The following is a 19,816-nucleotide window of genomic DNA, read 5'->3' on the forward strand; positions in this document are numbered from 1 at the left end:
TTCTTTTTTCAATTTTTGGCTTTATTTTTTACATATCTGTTAACTCTCGCTAGAGTTATGGTTGAGAGGGTGTCGGAGGAAACAGGAGAGGCTCTTAATGAGAGTTTTGTGTGCCTTGCACATGGAGGAAATGAGCGTATGTGAACAGTAACGAGGACATTCCCAAGCAAAAGATCGTTTAAGAAACAGTTCATAATCTCTTTTTCCCAAGTGATGACGAAATTCTGCCTGAGGCAATTCGAACTCTGATCATTGATATTTCCAAATTCGAACTCTAAATACATGGACAGCTACTGGGAGAGCTGAAATGAAGAATTTTAATTTAATTTTTAATTTAATTACACACACTTGATGTGGAAAAAAGACACCAAACCTATCACTGTTTGAAAGTTCTTAATCCACCGTGCGTTTACCCAGCATGCACAGCAATCCTAACGATTTATCGTTTGTAAGCGAGGCTGAAACCAGAATCCACGTCGGAAATGGTGTTCGATTTCGGTAATTGCAAGCTAAGCAGAATTTGGAAATTATAAGTCGTGTTGCAGAACGAACACACTACAGAATCTTGTAGAGAAATGGTAAGTTCGTTAGTGTTTGCTGTGAATAGCAAAGTAAGATTCTCAAGAATGTTAAGACGTAAAACACGATTTGGCAAGGAGATAGGGTCTGGTGTTTCTGTCGTTGTCGCGCATCCAGTAAACAGATTCCTTCTACAGCATTACTCTTAATAATTTGGCGATTTCGCAGGATTTCTGCACAGTCCCGTACTTCATAATGCATACAGCTCTTGGATAAGGAAAAAAATGGCGAAATAATACATTGCTTTTGAAACTACGGCTTCTGTTTTGGTTGATCATATCCACATGTATTTTGCGCTTTATAAGTAATAAATATTATAGTACAGATCATTGCGGTGTCATCCAAAACTAGGCATATACTAAAACCCGAAACAGCGAAACGAAACAAGCGAAACGAACGAAACGAAGCAACCGAAACGACGAAAATGAAACGATCGAAACGAGAAGAGAACAATCGAGAGGAGCGGACGATGAAATGCCGAAGAGAATGAAGATTTCAATTCAGATATTCTCTAGTAGTTACAAAAATTGATTTCAAGTCAACCTTGATTTAAAAAAAAGCAGTTCTTGCGCATTTTGAAAACAACCATGATTTCAAGGCAACTTGAATTTTTTCTCAATGACTCACGAGTTCTGAAGAGGGTGTGAATATTATTATCTTGAACGATTCTCTTGTCGCGCCATCGGGGTATTACAAGTGTATCTGTTCTTTATGAGAAGCTTCTTTGATACATGTTAAGTTTTTTCAAACCCACAAGTGCAAGTTTCAAAAAAGGGCCGAAATTTCGGGAAAAAATATGTCAATTGTTGAAGTTAACCGATAATTCACAAGCGCGCATATTTTTGATAACACATGTCTTAACTAAAATTCACCTGTCTTTTTAATTTTATAAAAGCCCACTTGAAGACGTCAGAGTTGTTATGGAAACTTTTTAAAATTAATATTCACAAATCTTTCACCAATGAAAACCAGTCTGTTGCACCAGACAAGTTTGATCCTTGAATAAGGTAACTGTGTAGTGGGCTATAGGAATTTCATTTTCAATCAAACATTTGCCTCTTTCAAAGCTTGAACTGTCTCAGAAATGACTTCACGAATTTCTCTTACATATTTCGCGTGGGTTTTTTTATTTTTATTTTGAAACACTCGCCTGTCTTATTTGTCTCCCACGAAAGATTTCATAATGGCAGACACCAATCTATTTAAAAAATCCTCAAGTCTGCCATTACAAAATCTTGCATGTTGGGGTAATGATCAATAGTTCTTTCAATAAATTGCTCCAAACAGTTTACAAATTTTAGAAACCCCTTGTTACATATTTGAAAGATAATTATTCTTCATCATTACTCAATTGAAATATAGTTATTCTCCATCATTATGAAACTGGAAGATAATTATTCTCCATTGTTGCACAACTGGAAGATAATTATTCTCCGTTGTTACACAACTGAAAGATAATTATTCTCTGTCATTACTCAACTGAAACTTAGTTATTCTCTGTTGTTGCACAACTGAAAGATAATTATTCTCCATTGTTACTCAACTGAAACATAGTCATTCTCCATTGTTGCACAACTGAAATATGATTATTCTCCATCATTACACAACTGAAAGATAAATCTACTCTGCCATTACACAACTGAAATATAATTATCTTCCATCGTTACTCAACTGTGTTACCACTTCAGATTACCAAACTTTAACATATATTGGTTTACCTCAGGGGTCAGTTTTGGAACTTACATCTTTGTCTTATATTTGTATTTAGATAATTTGATGAAATGCTCCAATGTTAAAATCAGGAATTTTAGGAATTTCTTTCCTTTTGACTGATTAGGGTATAATTTCTAAATCTGGAGGAATATGTTTCCACACATTTTTTGACCACATCTTAAGAGTGGCTTTTTTGGTGGTTTTTCTTGTCTGGTGTGTCACAGCTTCTTTTTATAGAACCTCTAGTTTCAGGGTGCACAATTATTAAGATTGTATCAGGATGCGTATACTAGAAGACTGACTTCCTCATCCTAAATAAACTTTTCACATTGAATGTCTCATGTGAGTGTAGTCAGAATTAAGTATTACTCGCAGGCCTTTAATAATTACATAAACATATATAATACAACTTTCTCAAAACCAGAGGAACACTCTTAGCAGCGCTTCAAGGAACCTTATATCCTAAAATTACTCCATTTTGTTACCCTTCACATTATACTTTTCATGTTTAAAAATCATGAAGATCCCATGCCCATCATCTTTTGAACTCTTTCTCAGACAGTATAATCAATACATTTACCCAATATTCAACTTGCATTGAAAGCATTTTAATATATTAATTCCTTGAAATAAACAACAGAAATTGTGTAATAATTTCATTGAGGCCTTCAGCTGCTGTAATTAAAATAAAAACTAAATAAAAAGAAGCCTCTGAGAGTTCACTGATCCACAGCATCATCCCCAAAGGCTCAGATAGTTGTTTTTAATGTTAGTAGTTTAAGGCCTCACTGGAAACCATTGTACCATTTGGAAATGCTGTTGAAGGACAGAAGGACAGCATGAAATAATTACTGAACAACAGAAAGGTTAAAAGCTGCCTCACAGTAGCAGAAGTAGAGAATCAAAAAGTCTGAAACAGTTCCTGTGATAAGCAGAAAACCATTTCTCTACTTTATTTCTTAAATTAAAATTTTAGAAAAAGAAGTTGATTAACACCAGAATGAGAATAAATTTTAATTGGTCCTCAGAAATAAAGAGTTAAGGATTGAATGTTGGTACAGTGCATAATTGCCCTATAACCAGGATAAATTTCCTTTCTTTTTTTGGTAAATTGATTTGTCATAAAATGAGCACAACAACTAATAATTAAGGGTTTTTTCCTCAGGGATGATGATTCCTTTTCAGTCAGCTATCTGTATGACATGGAACTCTTGTTGATAATTTGTCCAATTTTGTTTCTATGCAGAGGCATGAAGTCCACCATCAAGTGACAAAGATAAGATAGTTTGAGGGATAATGGCAACAGCAGGAGCATCAGGAGGGTAAGATAAGCTCTACATTTATTTATTTATTTTTTTTTTTTGAGTGCTATAAATCTTGATTGCAATCTTTTTAAATTGCATTATATTTAACATCACTTGCTTCAATTATACCTTGTAAAGAACCTTTTTCAACAATCCTGTTGATGCATTAAAGTTGTTGAACACCCCAATGATCAATACTTCATAATTAACATTTTAATGTACCTAATCAGAGAAAGATTGTGGTTAAATAACTTAAATGCTGTCAGCTGTTATTTGTGCAAACATTCTGTCCCTTTAATGAGGGATGTACCATTATTTAGTTTAAACCTAAAATGATGGACTTTTGTATTTCCTTATTGAATCCAGCCCTTATTTTCTGATACAATTTGAAATTATTTACCATTGTGAATGCTTGATGTGAAGGTGGGGGGAGGGGCAGTATAGTCTATGATCATCAGATTAGGGAGGGTTAACATGTTAACCCTTTAACTCCCTTTTGACCGAGACAGAATTTCTCCTGACAATATAAACACAAAATCAAGCTGACAAGTGATGAAAAAAAAAAATCAATTAGGGATTATTAGTTGATCCAACACCAAATTCTCCAAAATAAAATCACAAGAACTGACTGGTAGACAGTAAGGAGAATTACTAATGAGATCTTGAGATTCAGAGAGATAACATGTTGTATTGAGAACCTTGCCTGCTGTATATTGGTCCATTTTAAAGTAAATATAGGAGGAAATATTTGGGACCTAAGCTAGTGTCTGTTTAATGCAGAGTTTCGCTTTTCATGAGGTCTACTCAAGAAGACTCCATAGGGTTTTCTGACCACATGAGATCTGGGTGTGAACATAGCTCAAGTTTTAAAAGTTTCAACATGCAAAACAAACATGGCAGCTCCATATGATCACACGGTTGTTATCTAAAGAGGTGTTAACAGTTTAATAAGATACATTTTTTATGTAATGGAATCTAGGGTTTCCAGCAACTGCACCTGTAATATTCACAGGCTTTGACTTAATGCCTGAAAAAGAAGTCAATTGAAAAGAAAACACAGTGGGAAAGATTGCCAAAAGGCAACAGATTTAAAAGTTTATGCATAATCAGATACCAGTCTTGGCGAAGTTCTATTCCATTATGTTAAGTTTTATGACAATGAAAATAGGAATCTTTCAAGTTAGATTTATCATGTTTCCTTTGGTGGAATTTCCTAAGATTTGTTGAACTGTTAAACTTATTTGTGCCCTTTCTAGTGCCTTTTGATTAAAATAAATTCTCAAGACCAAATTTGAGATAGAGGAAGAAAAGATAAAATCACAAACAGCAAAGAAACTGCCTTTGTAACACCTATTTTTTTGGCTTTTAAATGATCAGGAGGACAATTTCACAAATTGCAAAAAATTTTGAGAGATTTCACCCATGCAAATCAAAGAAAATCAAAGGCAAAGCTAAATTATCATGGCAAGCACCTCCCTCTGTGCAGCCTTAGCTTAATAATGAAAATCATTTTAATAATATCAGCAAATGATAGTCCAAACCTTGCTCATTAATTGCCTTTTAATGGCTTTTAGTGACCTTCAAAAGTGAAAACATTAAAATTTTTTTAAAACTCATTATGCTGGCGTGTGCCAACATTGAGCAAAAACCCTGTGGAGCCTCCTTAAAGGAGGCCTCTTTGTTTCTCAACCATTGGTTTGAAAATATACCCTTCTCTAGGCATCACATTTAGAAATTCTAAATCCTATCCATGACTGTAATGTTTGCAAATAATTTGCACAAAACCATGTTCCTTAGTTTTTCCTTAGATTTTCCTCCCCTCTTTCCCCTGGGAGGGTGGTACATACCTGTAGCATATGTTTGGGAGTATCGCCCCCCCACCTCCTCCATTGATAAGTTTGAGTTTTGTTTAACACATCATTTCAAACCTCAAAGACTAATGGACCAATTAGTCTGTGGTGATCTCACATTTTAAACACAAAGAATCACTTGGTTGTTCTTTGCTTAACTGTTGGATTCTGGACCTGCAGTCCAAACCAACAATGCAAATTTAAAGTCCACCTATACACCACTTGGATTTGCCATTGCAAAAATATTGGCACGTACCTTTTATTTATTTATTTATTTATTTATTGAATTCATAGATCCACACTGCACAGTGTTACAGAAAACCAGAAGCGATGGTTGGTCTTTGGAATTGCACTGAGCAAAGTTCTAGTTTCCCAAATACGCCCTTTTGTAGAAATAGAAATCCAAAGAGAATATGGCAACCTTCAAACCAGCCATGGCATTCATACTCAGAGCACATCAGGGCGTCTTAAGCATTGGCCAAAGTTCTTAAAGTATGAGAACATCAATGGTAATGATAGAATTCCTAAGCTGCCTCATGGAAAGTATGACTTCTCCAAGTTTGATTGCCGAGTGATGTCACATGTTGACTTTGCTAAGTTGTATGTGGAGAATCATATGGCTAAATTCAATGCGTTTGATGAGTTCTGTGATGCATCAGCCATCCTGGCACTGCTTGGCAGAGTCCCAGTGTTCTCTGTTGATGTACAAAGTGCAGCAGGTGCTGTAAGAGAGGCTAGGAATGCCTGGGCGCACTGTGCATTCTCTGAATGGGATCCTGTGAATTATCAACAAAACTTTGCTGCTATGGAACAGCTTGTTAAGAAACTTGGCCTTCCAGGTTCCAGCACAAAGGACCTTTTAACAGAGCTAAAGAATTGGGAGGGAAAAGGTATCTTCTTTTATTTATATTACATTTATTTTCTTTAATTGTTGTTATTAATGTATTTGTGTTTAGAGGTGCACAATATTTCGACATCCTTGCAAAAATATAAAAAAAAAAGTTAAAATATACTATCACAATAAGTGATGTAGTGTAAATGAATAGTTGATTAGTGTGAGTAATCATGCAAACAGCTAAATGGATGGTTCAAACTCGCTTGAGTGGATTGCGTTTATGTCTTGAGTTTCTGTCTTTGCATGCAAATGCAAACATCCATTATTGAGGAAGCCTTGAACTTTCACTGACACTTCCCCAGGAATGAGAAGTGCTTATCATGGTTAAAGGTCTTGCCTTGGTGTTCATAATTTTTCTGATGTTTTCCAAAACACAATATCTATGGTTAGCAATGTGTTACTATAGGATGGCAACTCATGTAAGCAGTGCATGTATCACACAGATGGCATTTGTACTATACATTGTCAGGGTTTTCGGTAGCATTTGGAAGTACCGGATGTAGTGGTTCAGCTGGCGGACGTGCATCGTTCGCGCCGCTGGCTCGAACGTTGAGTGCCAGAGGCACAAACTCTTAGGGGGTCCGGGGGCATGCCCCCCCTTCCCAAGAAATTTGTAAAATTAACCCTCTAAAATACAATTGCCTGCATTCCCAGAGATGATGTACAAATGAAAAGTGAGAAAGACCGATTCGGACAGATGCTCTTTGATCAAAAATCAGGGTCAGTTGTCGGCGAACTTGTCTGGTCAGTTATAGCATGCAGGGGAGGGGGAAGGGATGGGAAATGATGAATAATGATTTTATCATGCATGTGTATCACAGGGATTATCTCTTTTTTTTCGATTGTGTACATTACATGACCAAGTTAGTAAAATAGGGGTCAAGTCTTTCTTTGGTTAATATATGGAAAAAACTATTTTCACACGTAAAAAATATTATTATTTCGTGTGTGAACTACCGGACGATAGATGTCGAACAACCGGACGCTGCGTCCGGCGTCCAGCCTGAAACGAAACCCCTGCATTGTGCTCTGATGACTGACCTTGGATGGCTTTTCCTCTTGCCTTCTTAACTCTTTCGATTTTATCGCTGAAGTTTCAATTGCCTCTGGACAGCTTCCTGTTAAGACCTCTGATTCTCAAATGGCATTTTAATCTGGACTGGTTGACAGGTGTGAATTGATGAAGGTGGCAATGGTAGAGTCGAGTAACTTCTGTGGGTACCGAAATTTTTGAAAGATATTCTTTTAAGAATATCTTTCAAAATTTTTTAGTACCCAGAAATTAAAAATTTTTCGTATTCCTTTCTGAAAATATCCAAGGATTAAGAGCTGTTGTATCATGGTCTTACGGAATGCTCTTTTATCTTTGGTCCAGACGTGGTAGCAGACGTGGAAGTAGTTGTCTCTCAGGATAGGAATACAATTTTGGCGGGAGATTCATCCTTGCCTCAAGTGGGTTCTTCCGTCAGTCTCCCTGAAGACTCATTTAATGTAGCAATATAAACAACTACTTTATGCTTTGTTTGCAAGTGGACCAGTAAGGAGAGGAAAGTGACATTTTCAAGGATCAAAAGGGAAAACTTTGTGGATCTACGTTTTCCATGACAAGAATAACGCCAGTGCTTATTGCTGTCTCGTAACGATGTAGTGAATTTTGGATATTGAGTTGTCAAGGATTCAGGATGTTGCTAGATGACACTGAGCTGTGTTCCTGACTACTGTAAATCTTTCCCCTTTCTATCCACAGTTCTCAAGGCTTAAAGTGCCTATGACACGAAAACTTTTTTTGTACTTCTTTCGCTCGTCATATGTACAAACCAATTCCAATAGATAAAAAATTCAAAAAAGTTAAATCAGGGTTTTTTCGGGCCCTAACGTGCTCCTATTTCGTCTAAAAAGTGTCTCGTACACTGGTAACGAGTTAGCGGGTTACGATTACTTACAAAGCTCTCACATCTCTTGTAATTTCGTATTAGTCAGCGTTGAAATACTTTTGAAATAATGTCTGATAGCGATGTATACCTACCCTCAGTAAGCTCTAGCGCGGTTGTGATACTCAAGTAGTACTGAAGGAAGAAATGAAAGTTGCGAGTATGACTCAGCCCTACGAAAGAGAACCGAGTGCATCAAACCAACATTTCGATGAAGACTGACAAAGGCAGCTTCTCGCCTGCGGTGATCAGATCAAGATTAGAACAAAAAAATCCCGTCACTGAATGTCAAGTTCATTGCGTTTGTGTTTTTTTTCTGTGGCGAAATCTATGGTAATGGCTCTAACATATTACTTCGCACTAAGTGTAGTGAAGGTTCTCTTGGTTGGTGCTATAGAGTCAGTAACCTCCTTTCTCCACCATAGTTGCCGCGTCTTTACAGTTTTCTGTGTCACAACTACTTAACATGATCGTTTTGGCCACGCGCTAAATGAGGATACTTTTTGGCCGCCAAATGGTATTTTCAATGCGTAAAAAAATGGTTAAGGAGGACTCGCTAGGCGCTGAGGTCGATGATTTCAAATTTTATATACAACTATTTATTAGAAAACGCAAAAAAAATTCATCATAATTATCACACTCTGCTATTCTGGCAAATAAGGTGATATCAATGACCAGTTCTGTAGTGATTCATGTTTCAATCAGGAGAAATTGATTGACATCAGTCTTGGATACTTCATGCTCAATACACGGCGGTTCCTTGCAACCTTCTTTTTCACTAAAGCTAGTAATTTTAACCATGCTCATCTCCACTGGATGAAAAAGGGAAAATGATAATTTTTCTAGGTCTTGGTCGTGTTCTAAATTGAAACAGCACAGCCGGCTAATTTAATTTAACTTTTTATGTCAGGCACGATTCTTTGTATGAACGCAACCATGGACCCTGATTTGTTGAAGTTGGTACAACAGCACGTTCATGATCTGATGACAGATGTAGAAAAGCTGACGTTTGAGGTGCAAGAGGACAGAGAACGATTCTCACTGGCACTAGCAGAAGTTTTATCAAATCTAGAGGAAATGGAAACAAGACTTGATCGGATGCAGGTCGAGCAAGAAGCCATCAAACGAGATCTATCACAGAAAATCGAATGCGTAGAAACACGAGTCTCACGGCTGGAAAATCAAGGTGAGGAAAGTCAAAACAAACTAAAGTGTTATTCGTCTGACTATGAGCGTGCTTATACAGCAGATGAACATGGTTTGGTTTTATCTATCCGCAAGAAAAACTTTGCAAAGTTTTCTATGAAATAAGAACACAGGGATGTCGTCGGTGCACTACTTTACCCCTTTGTATCCGCACCCACTGTGATTTCATCATCGAGGCGTAGCATTCATGCTCTTGAATCAAACTGTCAAGTTATTTTTTAGCAATAAATAAAGCTGTCATTTGATCAGTAAGGTCACGCGCGTGCTTTTAATGAAAAACACGATGAACAAAATTCCCGTATGAGGCTGAAAACGAAGGCGCAAGGAGGGACGGAAAAAAGGTTGCAGCCCAAAGAGATGTGGGCTAAAAGAAGAACGAAACGAGTCGTCGATCATACGATAAAATGCTTATTGACTGTCTAAGGTCAGGATAGACGCAAAAGTACTTAGCTCTCGGTCGTGGAGAACGAACCTTGAGCCAAATATTCACCCTCCAGCCCCTCCGCCCAGCCAATAATAATGTTATGATATTTATTACACCCATTTTGAAATCACTGGTGGTCCCTGTAATCCGATTGGCTCTAACTGGTGCGATTTATTCACGAATCGCACCATTTTTTGCTTTAAATCGCATCTTTTTCCCAGCCAATGCGCTCTAACTGGTGCGATTTATTCACGAATCGCACCATTTTTTGCTTTAAATCGCATCTTTTTCCCAGCCAATGCGCAGGCCACACTAAAAACAAAACAAGCAATCAGATTTTAAGACTTGTCTAAAATAACCAATCAAATTGCAGGAAAATGAAAGACAAAGAGTATCATGTGGCAAATTTTTCAACTTTTGTTTCCAAAACTCTAATTTTTTCCCCCAAAAATGGATATATGGATCAAACCAGCTCAGTACTGCATCAACAAAATATTTGAACTAACCAAGTCCTGTTTTTGGGCGATTTCAAAATGGATGTAATGAAGTGGTAATTGAACCTTGTGTCGTGTAATTTTGGTCTGAAATCATACTTGTGACTGCAAATCAAACTCGCGCTGCGCGCTCGTTCGATTTTGAAATCACGCGTATGATTTCAGCCCTAATAAGATACATGAAAAAATTACTCAGTTCTGATTGGTTAAGATAAATGCAGTTTTCAGGTAATTCAGTGCAGAATAGGGTTAATCCAGTGCAAAGAAGTAACAAACCAGACATTCTGATGGGTCATTAATCAAAAAAACTCACAGATAGCCAATCAAATGCCAGCCTTGGATGTCGCAACATTTGGATACGCTGAAAGTTTGCGAGCTAAACAATGGCCGGCGTTTTAAGTAGGTTTTAATTTGCCACCGCAACAAAAATACAGCAGCTGAAAAACAGCTCTAACAACGAAAACACTGTAAAAAGCTCTGCTTTTTGGTTGACGGTTTGGAAAAAGTGGTGTTTAGAGAAGGGAACTGCCAAGGGAATCGAGAATTACTAGCCGACCCAGCTTAACACTTTGCTCGAGCGATCCTACGCCGAAATTAAAACCAACATGGTTAAACCTCGGAAACGACGATTCAATTTCATCGAAAGTGATTCGGACACAGACTGAACAGTTCCTTGAACTGTTTAGCCGGACTTTTAACTTTTTTGCGCCTTAAAGATGTGAAAGTATCATTGTATATCTTTGTTTTGACCGAACGCACGGTTTGAATAAATTATTTTTGCACTCGATGCGCGCACTTTAGTTCTGCATAATTATGATGAGCTTTCTCGTATTTTTTCATGTATATTATTAATACGTAATCGCAGGATTTTTCTTGTGCAATTTGGAATAAATAAGCACTTGTTAATTTTTTCAAAGACCGCAAATTGCACTCCCTACGGGCTCGTACAATTTTGGTAGTCTTTAAAAAAATTTACTCGTGCTTATTTCTTCCAAATTGCACTCGAAATCATGTGATTACCTATACGAATTGCACTCCGCTCAGTTCAATTACCATTATAAATCCAAGCTATAAAGTTGGAATGTCGTACGATTATAAAACTTGCTACTTATCGAATCATTTTTTTTCTCTATTCAGAGGCCTGCAATCCTAAAGGTTCAGAAGATGTGATATCTCAACAATGCTACAGCACAGTGTCTGAGGGTGGGTTCCTTGTGTCCCTCATCAGATTGTATAGTTAACAAATAGATTCCAAGTTGCCGTGCGTCTGTTCAGTAATAGATCACAGATGACGTCAAAATGTGATAAGAACAAAAAAGTGGCACACAAGGCACAGCCGAGTGAGCCACTGATGTTTTTTATAATAAAGAATTAAAAAAGTGTTAATGATGACGTCATCTATACGTCTGTCCTCTAATAGATCATAAGTGAGAACCAATCAGAATGCGTGCATAACTGAGCTTATTATATAATATGAATTAGCGCTCAAAATAGCAATGATAGAGCTATCACTGAGTGATACAATACCGATGATCATTGAGCAGTAAGATCGAGCAATTTACATGATTCTCCCCATTATCCAGCCATAAATAGTATCTAGATTCGAAAAAACAACGTCGTTCACTTTTGTCTTTCTTGCAGAGATTTCTGTGTTTGATGCTGATATCATATTTTTTGCCAAGCGGCTCGACCCAGACACGAGACAGTGGTTCTTTGATGATTTTAACGCCTGGTTCCGTGATCCTGGAAACTCTCGAGCTTATGTTCTACTTGGCGACCCAGGAGTCGGAAAAAGTGTTATAGCCGGAGCCCTGGCACAGCGAATGAGAGAAACTGGACAGTTAGGTGCAGCATACTTTTGCCGTCACAACGATGGTACCAGAAACGACCCTAGATATCTCCTTGGAACTGTTGCCCATCAATTGTGCGCATGTAATGATAAGTATAACGAAATTTTAGGGGGAGAAGATAGGGTAAAAATGCTGTTAGGTAACTCTAAACTCGGTGTTAAGGAACTGTTTACTAAACTGTTACATGAGCCATTAAGTACGTGTAGGCCATGTCATCAGAAATTGTTAGTTATTATTGACGCCTTAGATGAGACTGAAAACGAGTCCAGGGAAGATTTCCTTGATCTTATTAAGCATCGCTTTCCCCTGCTGCCCGAATGGCTTGTGTTCTTTGTCACCAGTCGCCCTGAAGATTCTGTGAAATCAAGACTGAAGAGATACAACCCCTGTATTAAAATTTGTTCCGGTAACAGCGACCAGAAGAACTTTTATCAGCAGCATGAGCAAGATATCCAAAACTTTTTGAGAAAGAGGATTAATTTCCCTTGTCTTACCATTTCGGTTCACGATGTGTCCCAAAAATGTGACGGATTATTCTTGTACGCACATTACATTGTGGAAGAATTGAAAGACGCTCTTGTTTCTGGTAAGAAAATCAGTAATTTAAACGATCTTTTCCCTGGAGATATTGAAGAATTTTTCCTGCAGAATTTTCGCCGCGTCTATGACCACGTGGGAGAAAATATCTTCCAGAAGCTGTTTGGTTGTGTCGTCGTAGCTCCATCTCCGCTTCCTGTCTCGATTATTTCGTTCATCCTAAACAGGGAAAACTCAGATCATGATAGGCAACAAGTGATCGATGCTGTATCGCAATTTTTGGTGTTACGAAATCCTGATCAGACGTTAACTTTCCTGCACAATCTGGTTCCAGCCTGGTTGACAAACGACACAAAGGCTCCACGCAAACTATTGATTTGTAAGAAGATGGCAGGTAAGTATCTTAGAGAAGTTTTTGTTGAAATTCTCTCTTCAATCATCCAAGAATCATCATCACCTTGCACATCCATTGACGTTAAGTTGAAGGACTATGTGATGCGCGTTGCGGTTAGCTTCCTGTGTCAGTTTGGAGGAAAAGATTGGCTGGAGCTTGTGTTTACGTGTTTAACAAATTATCATTTCATGGAGAGGAGATTGCTCTCTGGAAAAATCGAGATATATCATCTGCTTCAAGATTTGAAGCTTGTCAGAGGCTGCCTGGATGTCGATGACAAAAAGAAACAAGATCTTCTTCAAGAGATTGCGCAGGTACTTTCATCAAACATCTTTGTTCTCGTTGAATGCCCGCAACTTCTGCACTCCTGTTTACGAACGGCCTCCAGTGCTGTTCAAGAAACTCTTCTGCTTTCCAAATTGCCAGTTCCTTGGTTAGGATGCACTGTTTTTGCTAAAGCAAACCCTGCAATCGCTGATATGAATTGTTTTGCCACATCATGTGATGGGGAGACAGTTGTTGGGGCTAAAGGTCGGTCGCTTCTGTTTTTTGATGTACATAGAGCGCAACGAGCACATGGCCCTTTCGAGATAAGCAATGAGATCATTCTCAATATCACTCACTTGGAGTACTCTCGTGACAGCAAATTCATTTTTTTTGGTCGGCTTGACAAGTGGTTTTCTGTTAAGCAAAAATGCGTGGAGAATTTCTCTCAGTTTAATTGGAATGCGACAGTTTATCAGTGGGGGTTCCTTACTCGTGATGGAGAGTCCATTGTGGTGAAAAGAAACATGGAAGATTTTTCATGCCATCGGTCAGGAAATACTTGTCTTAGCAACTTACTTGCTCTGTGGGCTGTGAAGGAGATTGAAGAGAGTCGAGATGATGTTACGGATCTCTCTGTGGAATTAGAGGTCGAGGGACCAATTAAATGCTTGCTTAAATGTCTCTCATACAAGGCCAACCTAGCTAGGCCTCATGCGAATGCAACAAATCTGCTGGGCAGTTGCCGCTTTTGTTGTGAATTACGTTCACTGACAGTCCAAGTGTACCACGAGGCGTCCCTAACAGCGGTCCGTGAAAAGATCATAAATATTTACCCTTGGATTTTCCAAAGGCAGATGTTGGATCTAAAAACTGGAAGACCTGTGTTGGAACGTGTGTTTTCGCGGGATATTCAGCTGAAGCCATTTACTTACATCTGTCATGTGTCGTATTTTGTAAACGGAGGGGTTATGGAAAAAGCGTTCTCTGATTTTTCAGTTTGTAACATTGCCATAGTGACAGCTATTCGATACCTGGAGGGAGGTCTTGGCCTCAAGCTTGAGTGGGAACCACCTGTAGCGTTAAAGCCAGCAAAGATGTCAGACCTCAAGGCAGAACGTACCGTCAAACTGGAGGAGTTACTAGAGGATCTGCTGAAGAGAGACATGGCTCTGGGGTTGATTGAAGAGCTAAAGCAGAGAGTGAACCTTAAACTTGAATGTGTATTGAGAAGAATCAAGGAGCTTGAGAATGTGACTAAAGAGCATGAAATAGAGAGCCCAACACAAGAAAAAACAAATCGTGGGCTGGAGAATGGAGGAAAGATGGAGGAAGAATTGAAGAGCATACGGTTTGAGCGGACAAGTAAACCTGTGCTTAAGCGCAAATTGAAGAGTGAATTAGATTTCCTACTAAGCTGGAAGTGGAAGTTGAATCTTGAAGTTGCGTTTATACAAGAATGTATGGCGCAGCTGGAGGGAAAGTTGAGCTCGGAGGTGGAGCACTTGGAATCAAAGTTAAGGGTAGAGGTGGATTTCTTACGTAAACAAGAGTACGTGCTGGAGCACAATTCGACTAGGAGAAACCGGGGTCTTGAAATCGATCGACAGGAGTTGACTGTTGAACGTGTTCGTGAATTGCAGAATAAGTTAGCTTGTTTAAAAGAACTAAAGCAGATGCCGGAAAGACACCGGGGACAGGAGCTCGATCAAGGGGAGTCAAACTTGAAACAGAAGCTGGATTTCCTACTTGAACGAGCGCGTGAGCTACGACACGAAATCAATGTACTGGAGTTCAGAGATTACCAAGTGCTGAAGTTAATACTCGACCTAGAGCGTAGAAGGAAGAGAAATCATCCAAATACTTCGCTACTTCGCTACTTCAAATTGGAACGTGAGCTGACAAGTACAAAATATGAGTGGATGGAGGAGCTTGAGAGCTTACTTATCGAAGAACAGAATGAGACACTAATAAAGAGGACAAGGAAAGAATATGAGTGGTATGAACGTGGACGGGAGAGAGAGCATCTAAATGCTTTGCTACTTCGCCACTTCAAATTTGAACTTGAGCTGACAAGTACAGAATATGAGTGGGTAAAACACCTATCCCATGAGCTCAAACAGGTGGAGGTAAATGTAACAGCTGAGGAGGAGCTTGAGAGCTTACTTATCGAAGAACAGGAACTGCTTGATGAACCCTTTGTTGAAGTGTTTCGTGGGAAGCGTGAAGTGGAGAAAAGACTTGAGACACTAATAGAGAGGAAGGGAGAGCTTATGCATAAGATGGAGATGGAATTAAGTAGAAAGAGAGACCATGAGGTCAAAGGTGCGCAATGTTGGACGACATGGATGGAGAAAGAGCTTATGCTCAAAGGTAGAGAGAATTTGCTGATAAAAGAATACCGCTGGTTTCGGCTACATCTGTTGACAAGAAACCTAAAAAAACAACTGGAACAAGGGCTTAAACATTGGCTGAATCGAGAACTGGGAGTTTGGGGGTCGTATCTCAGACTATTGAAGAAAGACAAGATGGAGATGCACCCTTACCTTGTGAAAGAATTCCAATACGGATCAATTAAGTTTGAGGATTATACGAATTTTCCAGAAGGGCTTCACGATGACGAGAGTATAGTCAACGGAGATATTCTCATTTACCTTTCACCAGGAGGAAAATGGGTTTTAGAGGCCGATGGTCTTCGAAACAAAAATGTTTTGCGGAAAAGAAATCGAGAGCTCTCGTGTGACCATGAAACACTGCAACGTGATATTGGAAAATTTACGCGCTTTTCATTTACAAAGGATGACCTTTATCTGGTCTATTTGACCGACAATGGTTCGCTGCACGCTTTGTTCCTCGAAACGGGTACAGTTTTAACCAGTGTGTCCAGCAATCAAATTATTTATTTTACAGAACAAGACGTGTGTGGCTATTTGTTTTGCAGCGATACAAAAGAAACAGCCATCCTTTTTTCGGATCTATCCAGCCCTTTCAAGTTTATTTCAGCATCACCATTAGAGTTGCCTGTGGTGGAAAAAACGATCGCAGCAGTCTTTTGCTCAACTAATACAGTTCTATCTGTTAGTTCTGATTTAAAGGTTTCCTTTTGGCAGACCGCTGAACCTAAAGACGGCTTTAGTTTCATTTCCCAGTCTCTTCACGACACGTCTGGCTTACAAGTGAAGAATTGTGCGCTTTCTCCAAACGGACAGCTTGTTGCCATTCACCAAGGAAGCGAGTTAATGCTATATACATTTACAGATTTTAGCCTTGTAGAGACTCGCACAGTATTCACAGAAGAATTTGGTTACACGATTTCGTCCCTTTCATTTTCAGGGGATAGTGCCTCACTCCTCTATTGTTTCCGGGTTTGGCAAAGCTTTACGCGTGGCGATGTGTGGGACGTTGTGGGGAAGTTGGTGTCGAGTAGTCTGAAGTCGCAAGCATTGGTCGTTGAATGTTGTTGCATTTCATCTGGCAAACAAGAGATTATGTTGTGTGGTAAGTATCAGATTGAGATCTGGGAATACAGTGAAAGGTCTTGTCACTTATTGACAACACTCCATATAGAGAAGATGGACCACTCTGTTTGGTTCAGTCAATGTATTGTCTCGTCTGACGACCAACTTCTTGTCTGTTGCATTGCGAACACAATTCTTGTCTATCGTCGAAATGCATTAGACATCAACTCCTCCAAGCGAGTCCTTCTTGGCCATCTGGGTAAAATCGAGTTTTGTCGGTTTCTCAAAGAAAATCGTTATCTTATTTCCTATGGTATCGATGGCATGGTTTTCCTCTGGGATATAATCGAGTTTAAAGCGGTTGGATTTGCAAGAATTCCACTGGACACCGTGTGTATGGCAGTGTCTCCGGATGAAGAAAAAGCTGTTTGCTATTCCACCGATTTGATATGCGTGGTGAAACTCTGCGAACTAAAAAGTCCTTCCCATTAGGGGAGACGGCACGATCAAGTGGTTCAGGGCCTGTATGTCCAAGAGTAGTAAATAGTTGCTCAAAACTTCGAAACCAGCATCGATGTGCTTTCACATGTGCCATCATCCACGGCAAGGTCCGTGAGATCCGTGAAGGTTAACTACTGTATCAATCTGTTGAGATTTGAATCTCCTCGTGTGAAATTCAAAGCCATATTAGAGCGACGAAGACTTTGCTCGTTGTTTGCGCGGAACTCTTCCACTATGTTCAATGTTCTAAATTATTTTTGATTAGTGTTGTTTTTCGACAAAAAAATATCAGTTCCGATTATCGTTGCCGTTGTAAAGGTGAAAATTGTGGGACCCTTCTGTTCGATGTTTTTTTATTTAAACTTTCACACGACCTCGAAAACGTTGCGATAACCTTTCTATAATGTCACTCAAGTCATGGAGGTGTTAAGATCTCTTCAATGAACTATAAATATGGTAACATCTAAAAAACTCCAAAAGAGGGGCCGTAAAATCGCGCTACTATCTACCGTTCGTGAATTTATACTCGGAAGATCTTAGTTCATAAATCCAACAGAAATACTTAAAAGGGAATTGAAAGGTGCAACAACACACAAAGAACCCATTCTTCAAAGGCAGCTTGGTGTTACTAGAGAAAATTTCAAAGTAAAGCTCTCCTGGACTCGAATTTGGTCTCGACTTAGTTTGTTCCACGTATTTATGGAAAGGTGTTTTGTAGGTTAACCATATGTTATTCCCTCCAAGACATTTGAGGGTTTAATTTTACCAGTATAAATTGGTTTTGAATTAGATGAACGTAAGAAACCAGTTCCCAAAAGGGTATTCTATTGTCAACAAGATGCTGGAAAACGAATTTGTTTTTAAATACCTTTCTTGGTTGATTACAATACTTCGCTCTAATAACAGTAAAACGACTAGGTAAAAGAAAGTCTGTGATCTATTGAAAACATGATGTTAATTACTGGAGCATGATATGATGCAGTTCAAGAGTTTTCATTGATTGAGTCATATTGATTTGACCTAATTTATGCGCCGTTAGGATCGAATCTGAGCCAGAAGGCCCATGTATAATATTTTGTGGTATCTTTCGGTCTAAAAGCACTTTCAGTCGCGCTGGTTTGTTGTGAGATGGTAGATAGCCAAATGGAGAGTGTGACCCTCGCGGGTTAAATACCATCTCCAAACAAGCGAGCGTAAGCAGGATAAGGCAACTTCTCAGGGAGTGTATTTGGGACGACATATATGTGAGTTATATTTACCGTAGTACAGACCTTATACTTAAATCGGGATTATTTTTATCAACCAAAGTGTTCTGGAATAGTATTCGTTAGGTCTAGAGTTAAGCTGTGAAGTGAATTTTCAGTATCTTTAGTTTTTATAGCAGGTGGACCTGTACAGCTCTAATTTGTTTCTTTATTTGTTTTTACATACGGGGTTTTGAATGGTCCACTTTACATACAAGCAATTGAAACAAATATAGTCGAAGATAATATTACGAGATACGTTAATTATGGACTTAGATAGTCTTTATTTTTTTTCCTTTTTTATAAACCATAAACTCTAACAAAGTGCTTTCATAGGAATAGTTATGTAACAACTCAATTTCCTTGCTACTGGTATATACGTTGTGGTTCAATTTTATCCTTAGTTCAAATTTTATTTTCCTTTGTTTCAAACTCATTATCATACATTGCAATACCCAAAAACAAAAGAAAATAAAATTTGAACCAGGGATAATATTGAACCACAACATATACAAAATAAGCTTAAATGCTTGTCTGCTATGGAAAGTAAGAGTAATTGTTATTCAAGCAGCTAAAATAGTTACATGTATGTTAACACCTATGCATTGTAATAAATTGTTTTGCAAAAGTGTACGAAATTAGTGTTCTTAACTGTGTAAATCATTCAAAAAACCTTTGATTATGTAGAAATGTTTCGCCTTTTTGATCTTCACCCCTGGTTAGTCACCGCATCCGTAACCATTCTGGCTTCTCTTTAGTCTGTTATTAGCTCTTAAGTGTTTTTGTTCCCAGAAAAACTATCGATAAAGCTACCACTCTGTTGAAAACAGTCTCAAAGTATCGTAGCTCCTCTAAGACGCTCCTCGATTAAGTGCTGTAAGAACAACACCCGGCGTATCACAAAGGGCAATCAACTAGCAAGGAACAAACTGCCTGAAACGTAGTTCAAGCGCAGGAAAACGTAAGAGACCCAGTTTGGATTGAAATTTTAAAAGATGGATGGAGTATTCCAGACCAATCACAAAATAAAAACAAAATTCATGCACACCCGAAGTACTTTCCATACTTGATTGAAATGTACTTAAATCTGTAAACCTGGTCACTAATTTGCATCGACTGTCTTCATTATTTATTCTTTATTTATCAATTGACAGTACAGCCAATGCGTTTCC

At 38.5% G+C, this 19,816-nt stretch overlaps 1 protein-coding gene across 1 annotated transcript; it reads left to right on the plus strand.

Moving 5' to 3' along the window:
• Window positions 1-464: 464 nt before the first annotated feature.
• LOC131779083 (uncharacterized) lies at window positions 465-19,267 on the plus strand. Its single transcript, XM_066163854.1, has 6 exons — window positions 465-578; window positions 3,539-3,614; window positions 5,741-6,336; window positions 9,183-9,458; window positions 11,534-11,599; window positions 12,038-19,267. Exons 2-6 carry the CDS (start codon window positions 3,589-3,591, stop codon window positions 17,389-17,391), a joined length of 6,318 nt encoding a protein of 2,105 aa, XP_066019951.1. The 5' UTR covers window positions 465-578; window positions 3,539-3,588; the 3' UTR covers window positions 17,392-19,267.
• The last annotated feature ends 549 nt before the right edge of the window (window positions 19,268-19,816 follow it).

Source organism: Pocillopora verrucosa, chromosome 3 (assembly GCF_036669915.1).
Source record: "Pocillopora verrucosa isolate sample1 chromosome 3, ASM3666991v2, whole genome shotgun sequence".
NCBI classification, from domain to species: domain Eukaryota; kingdom Metazoa; phylum Cnidaria; class Anthozoa; order Scleractinia; family Pocilloporidae; genus Pocillopora; species Pocillopora verrucosa.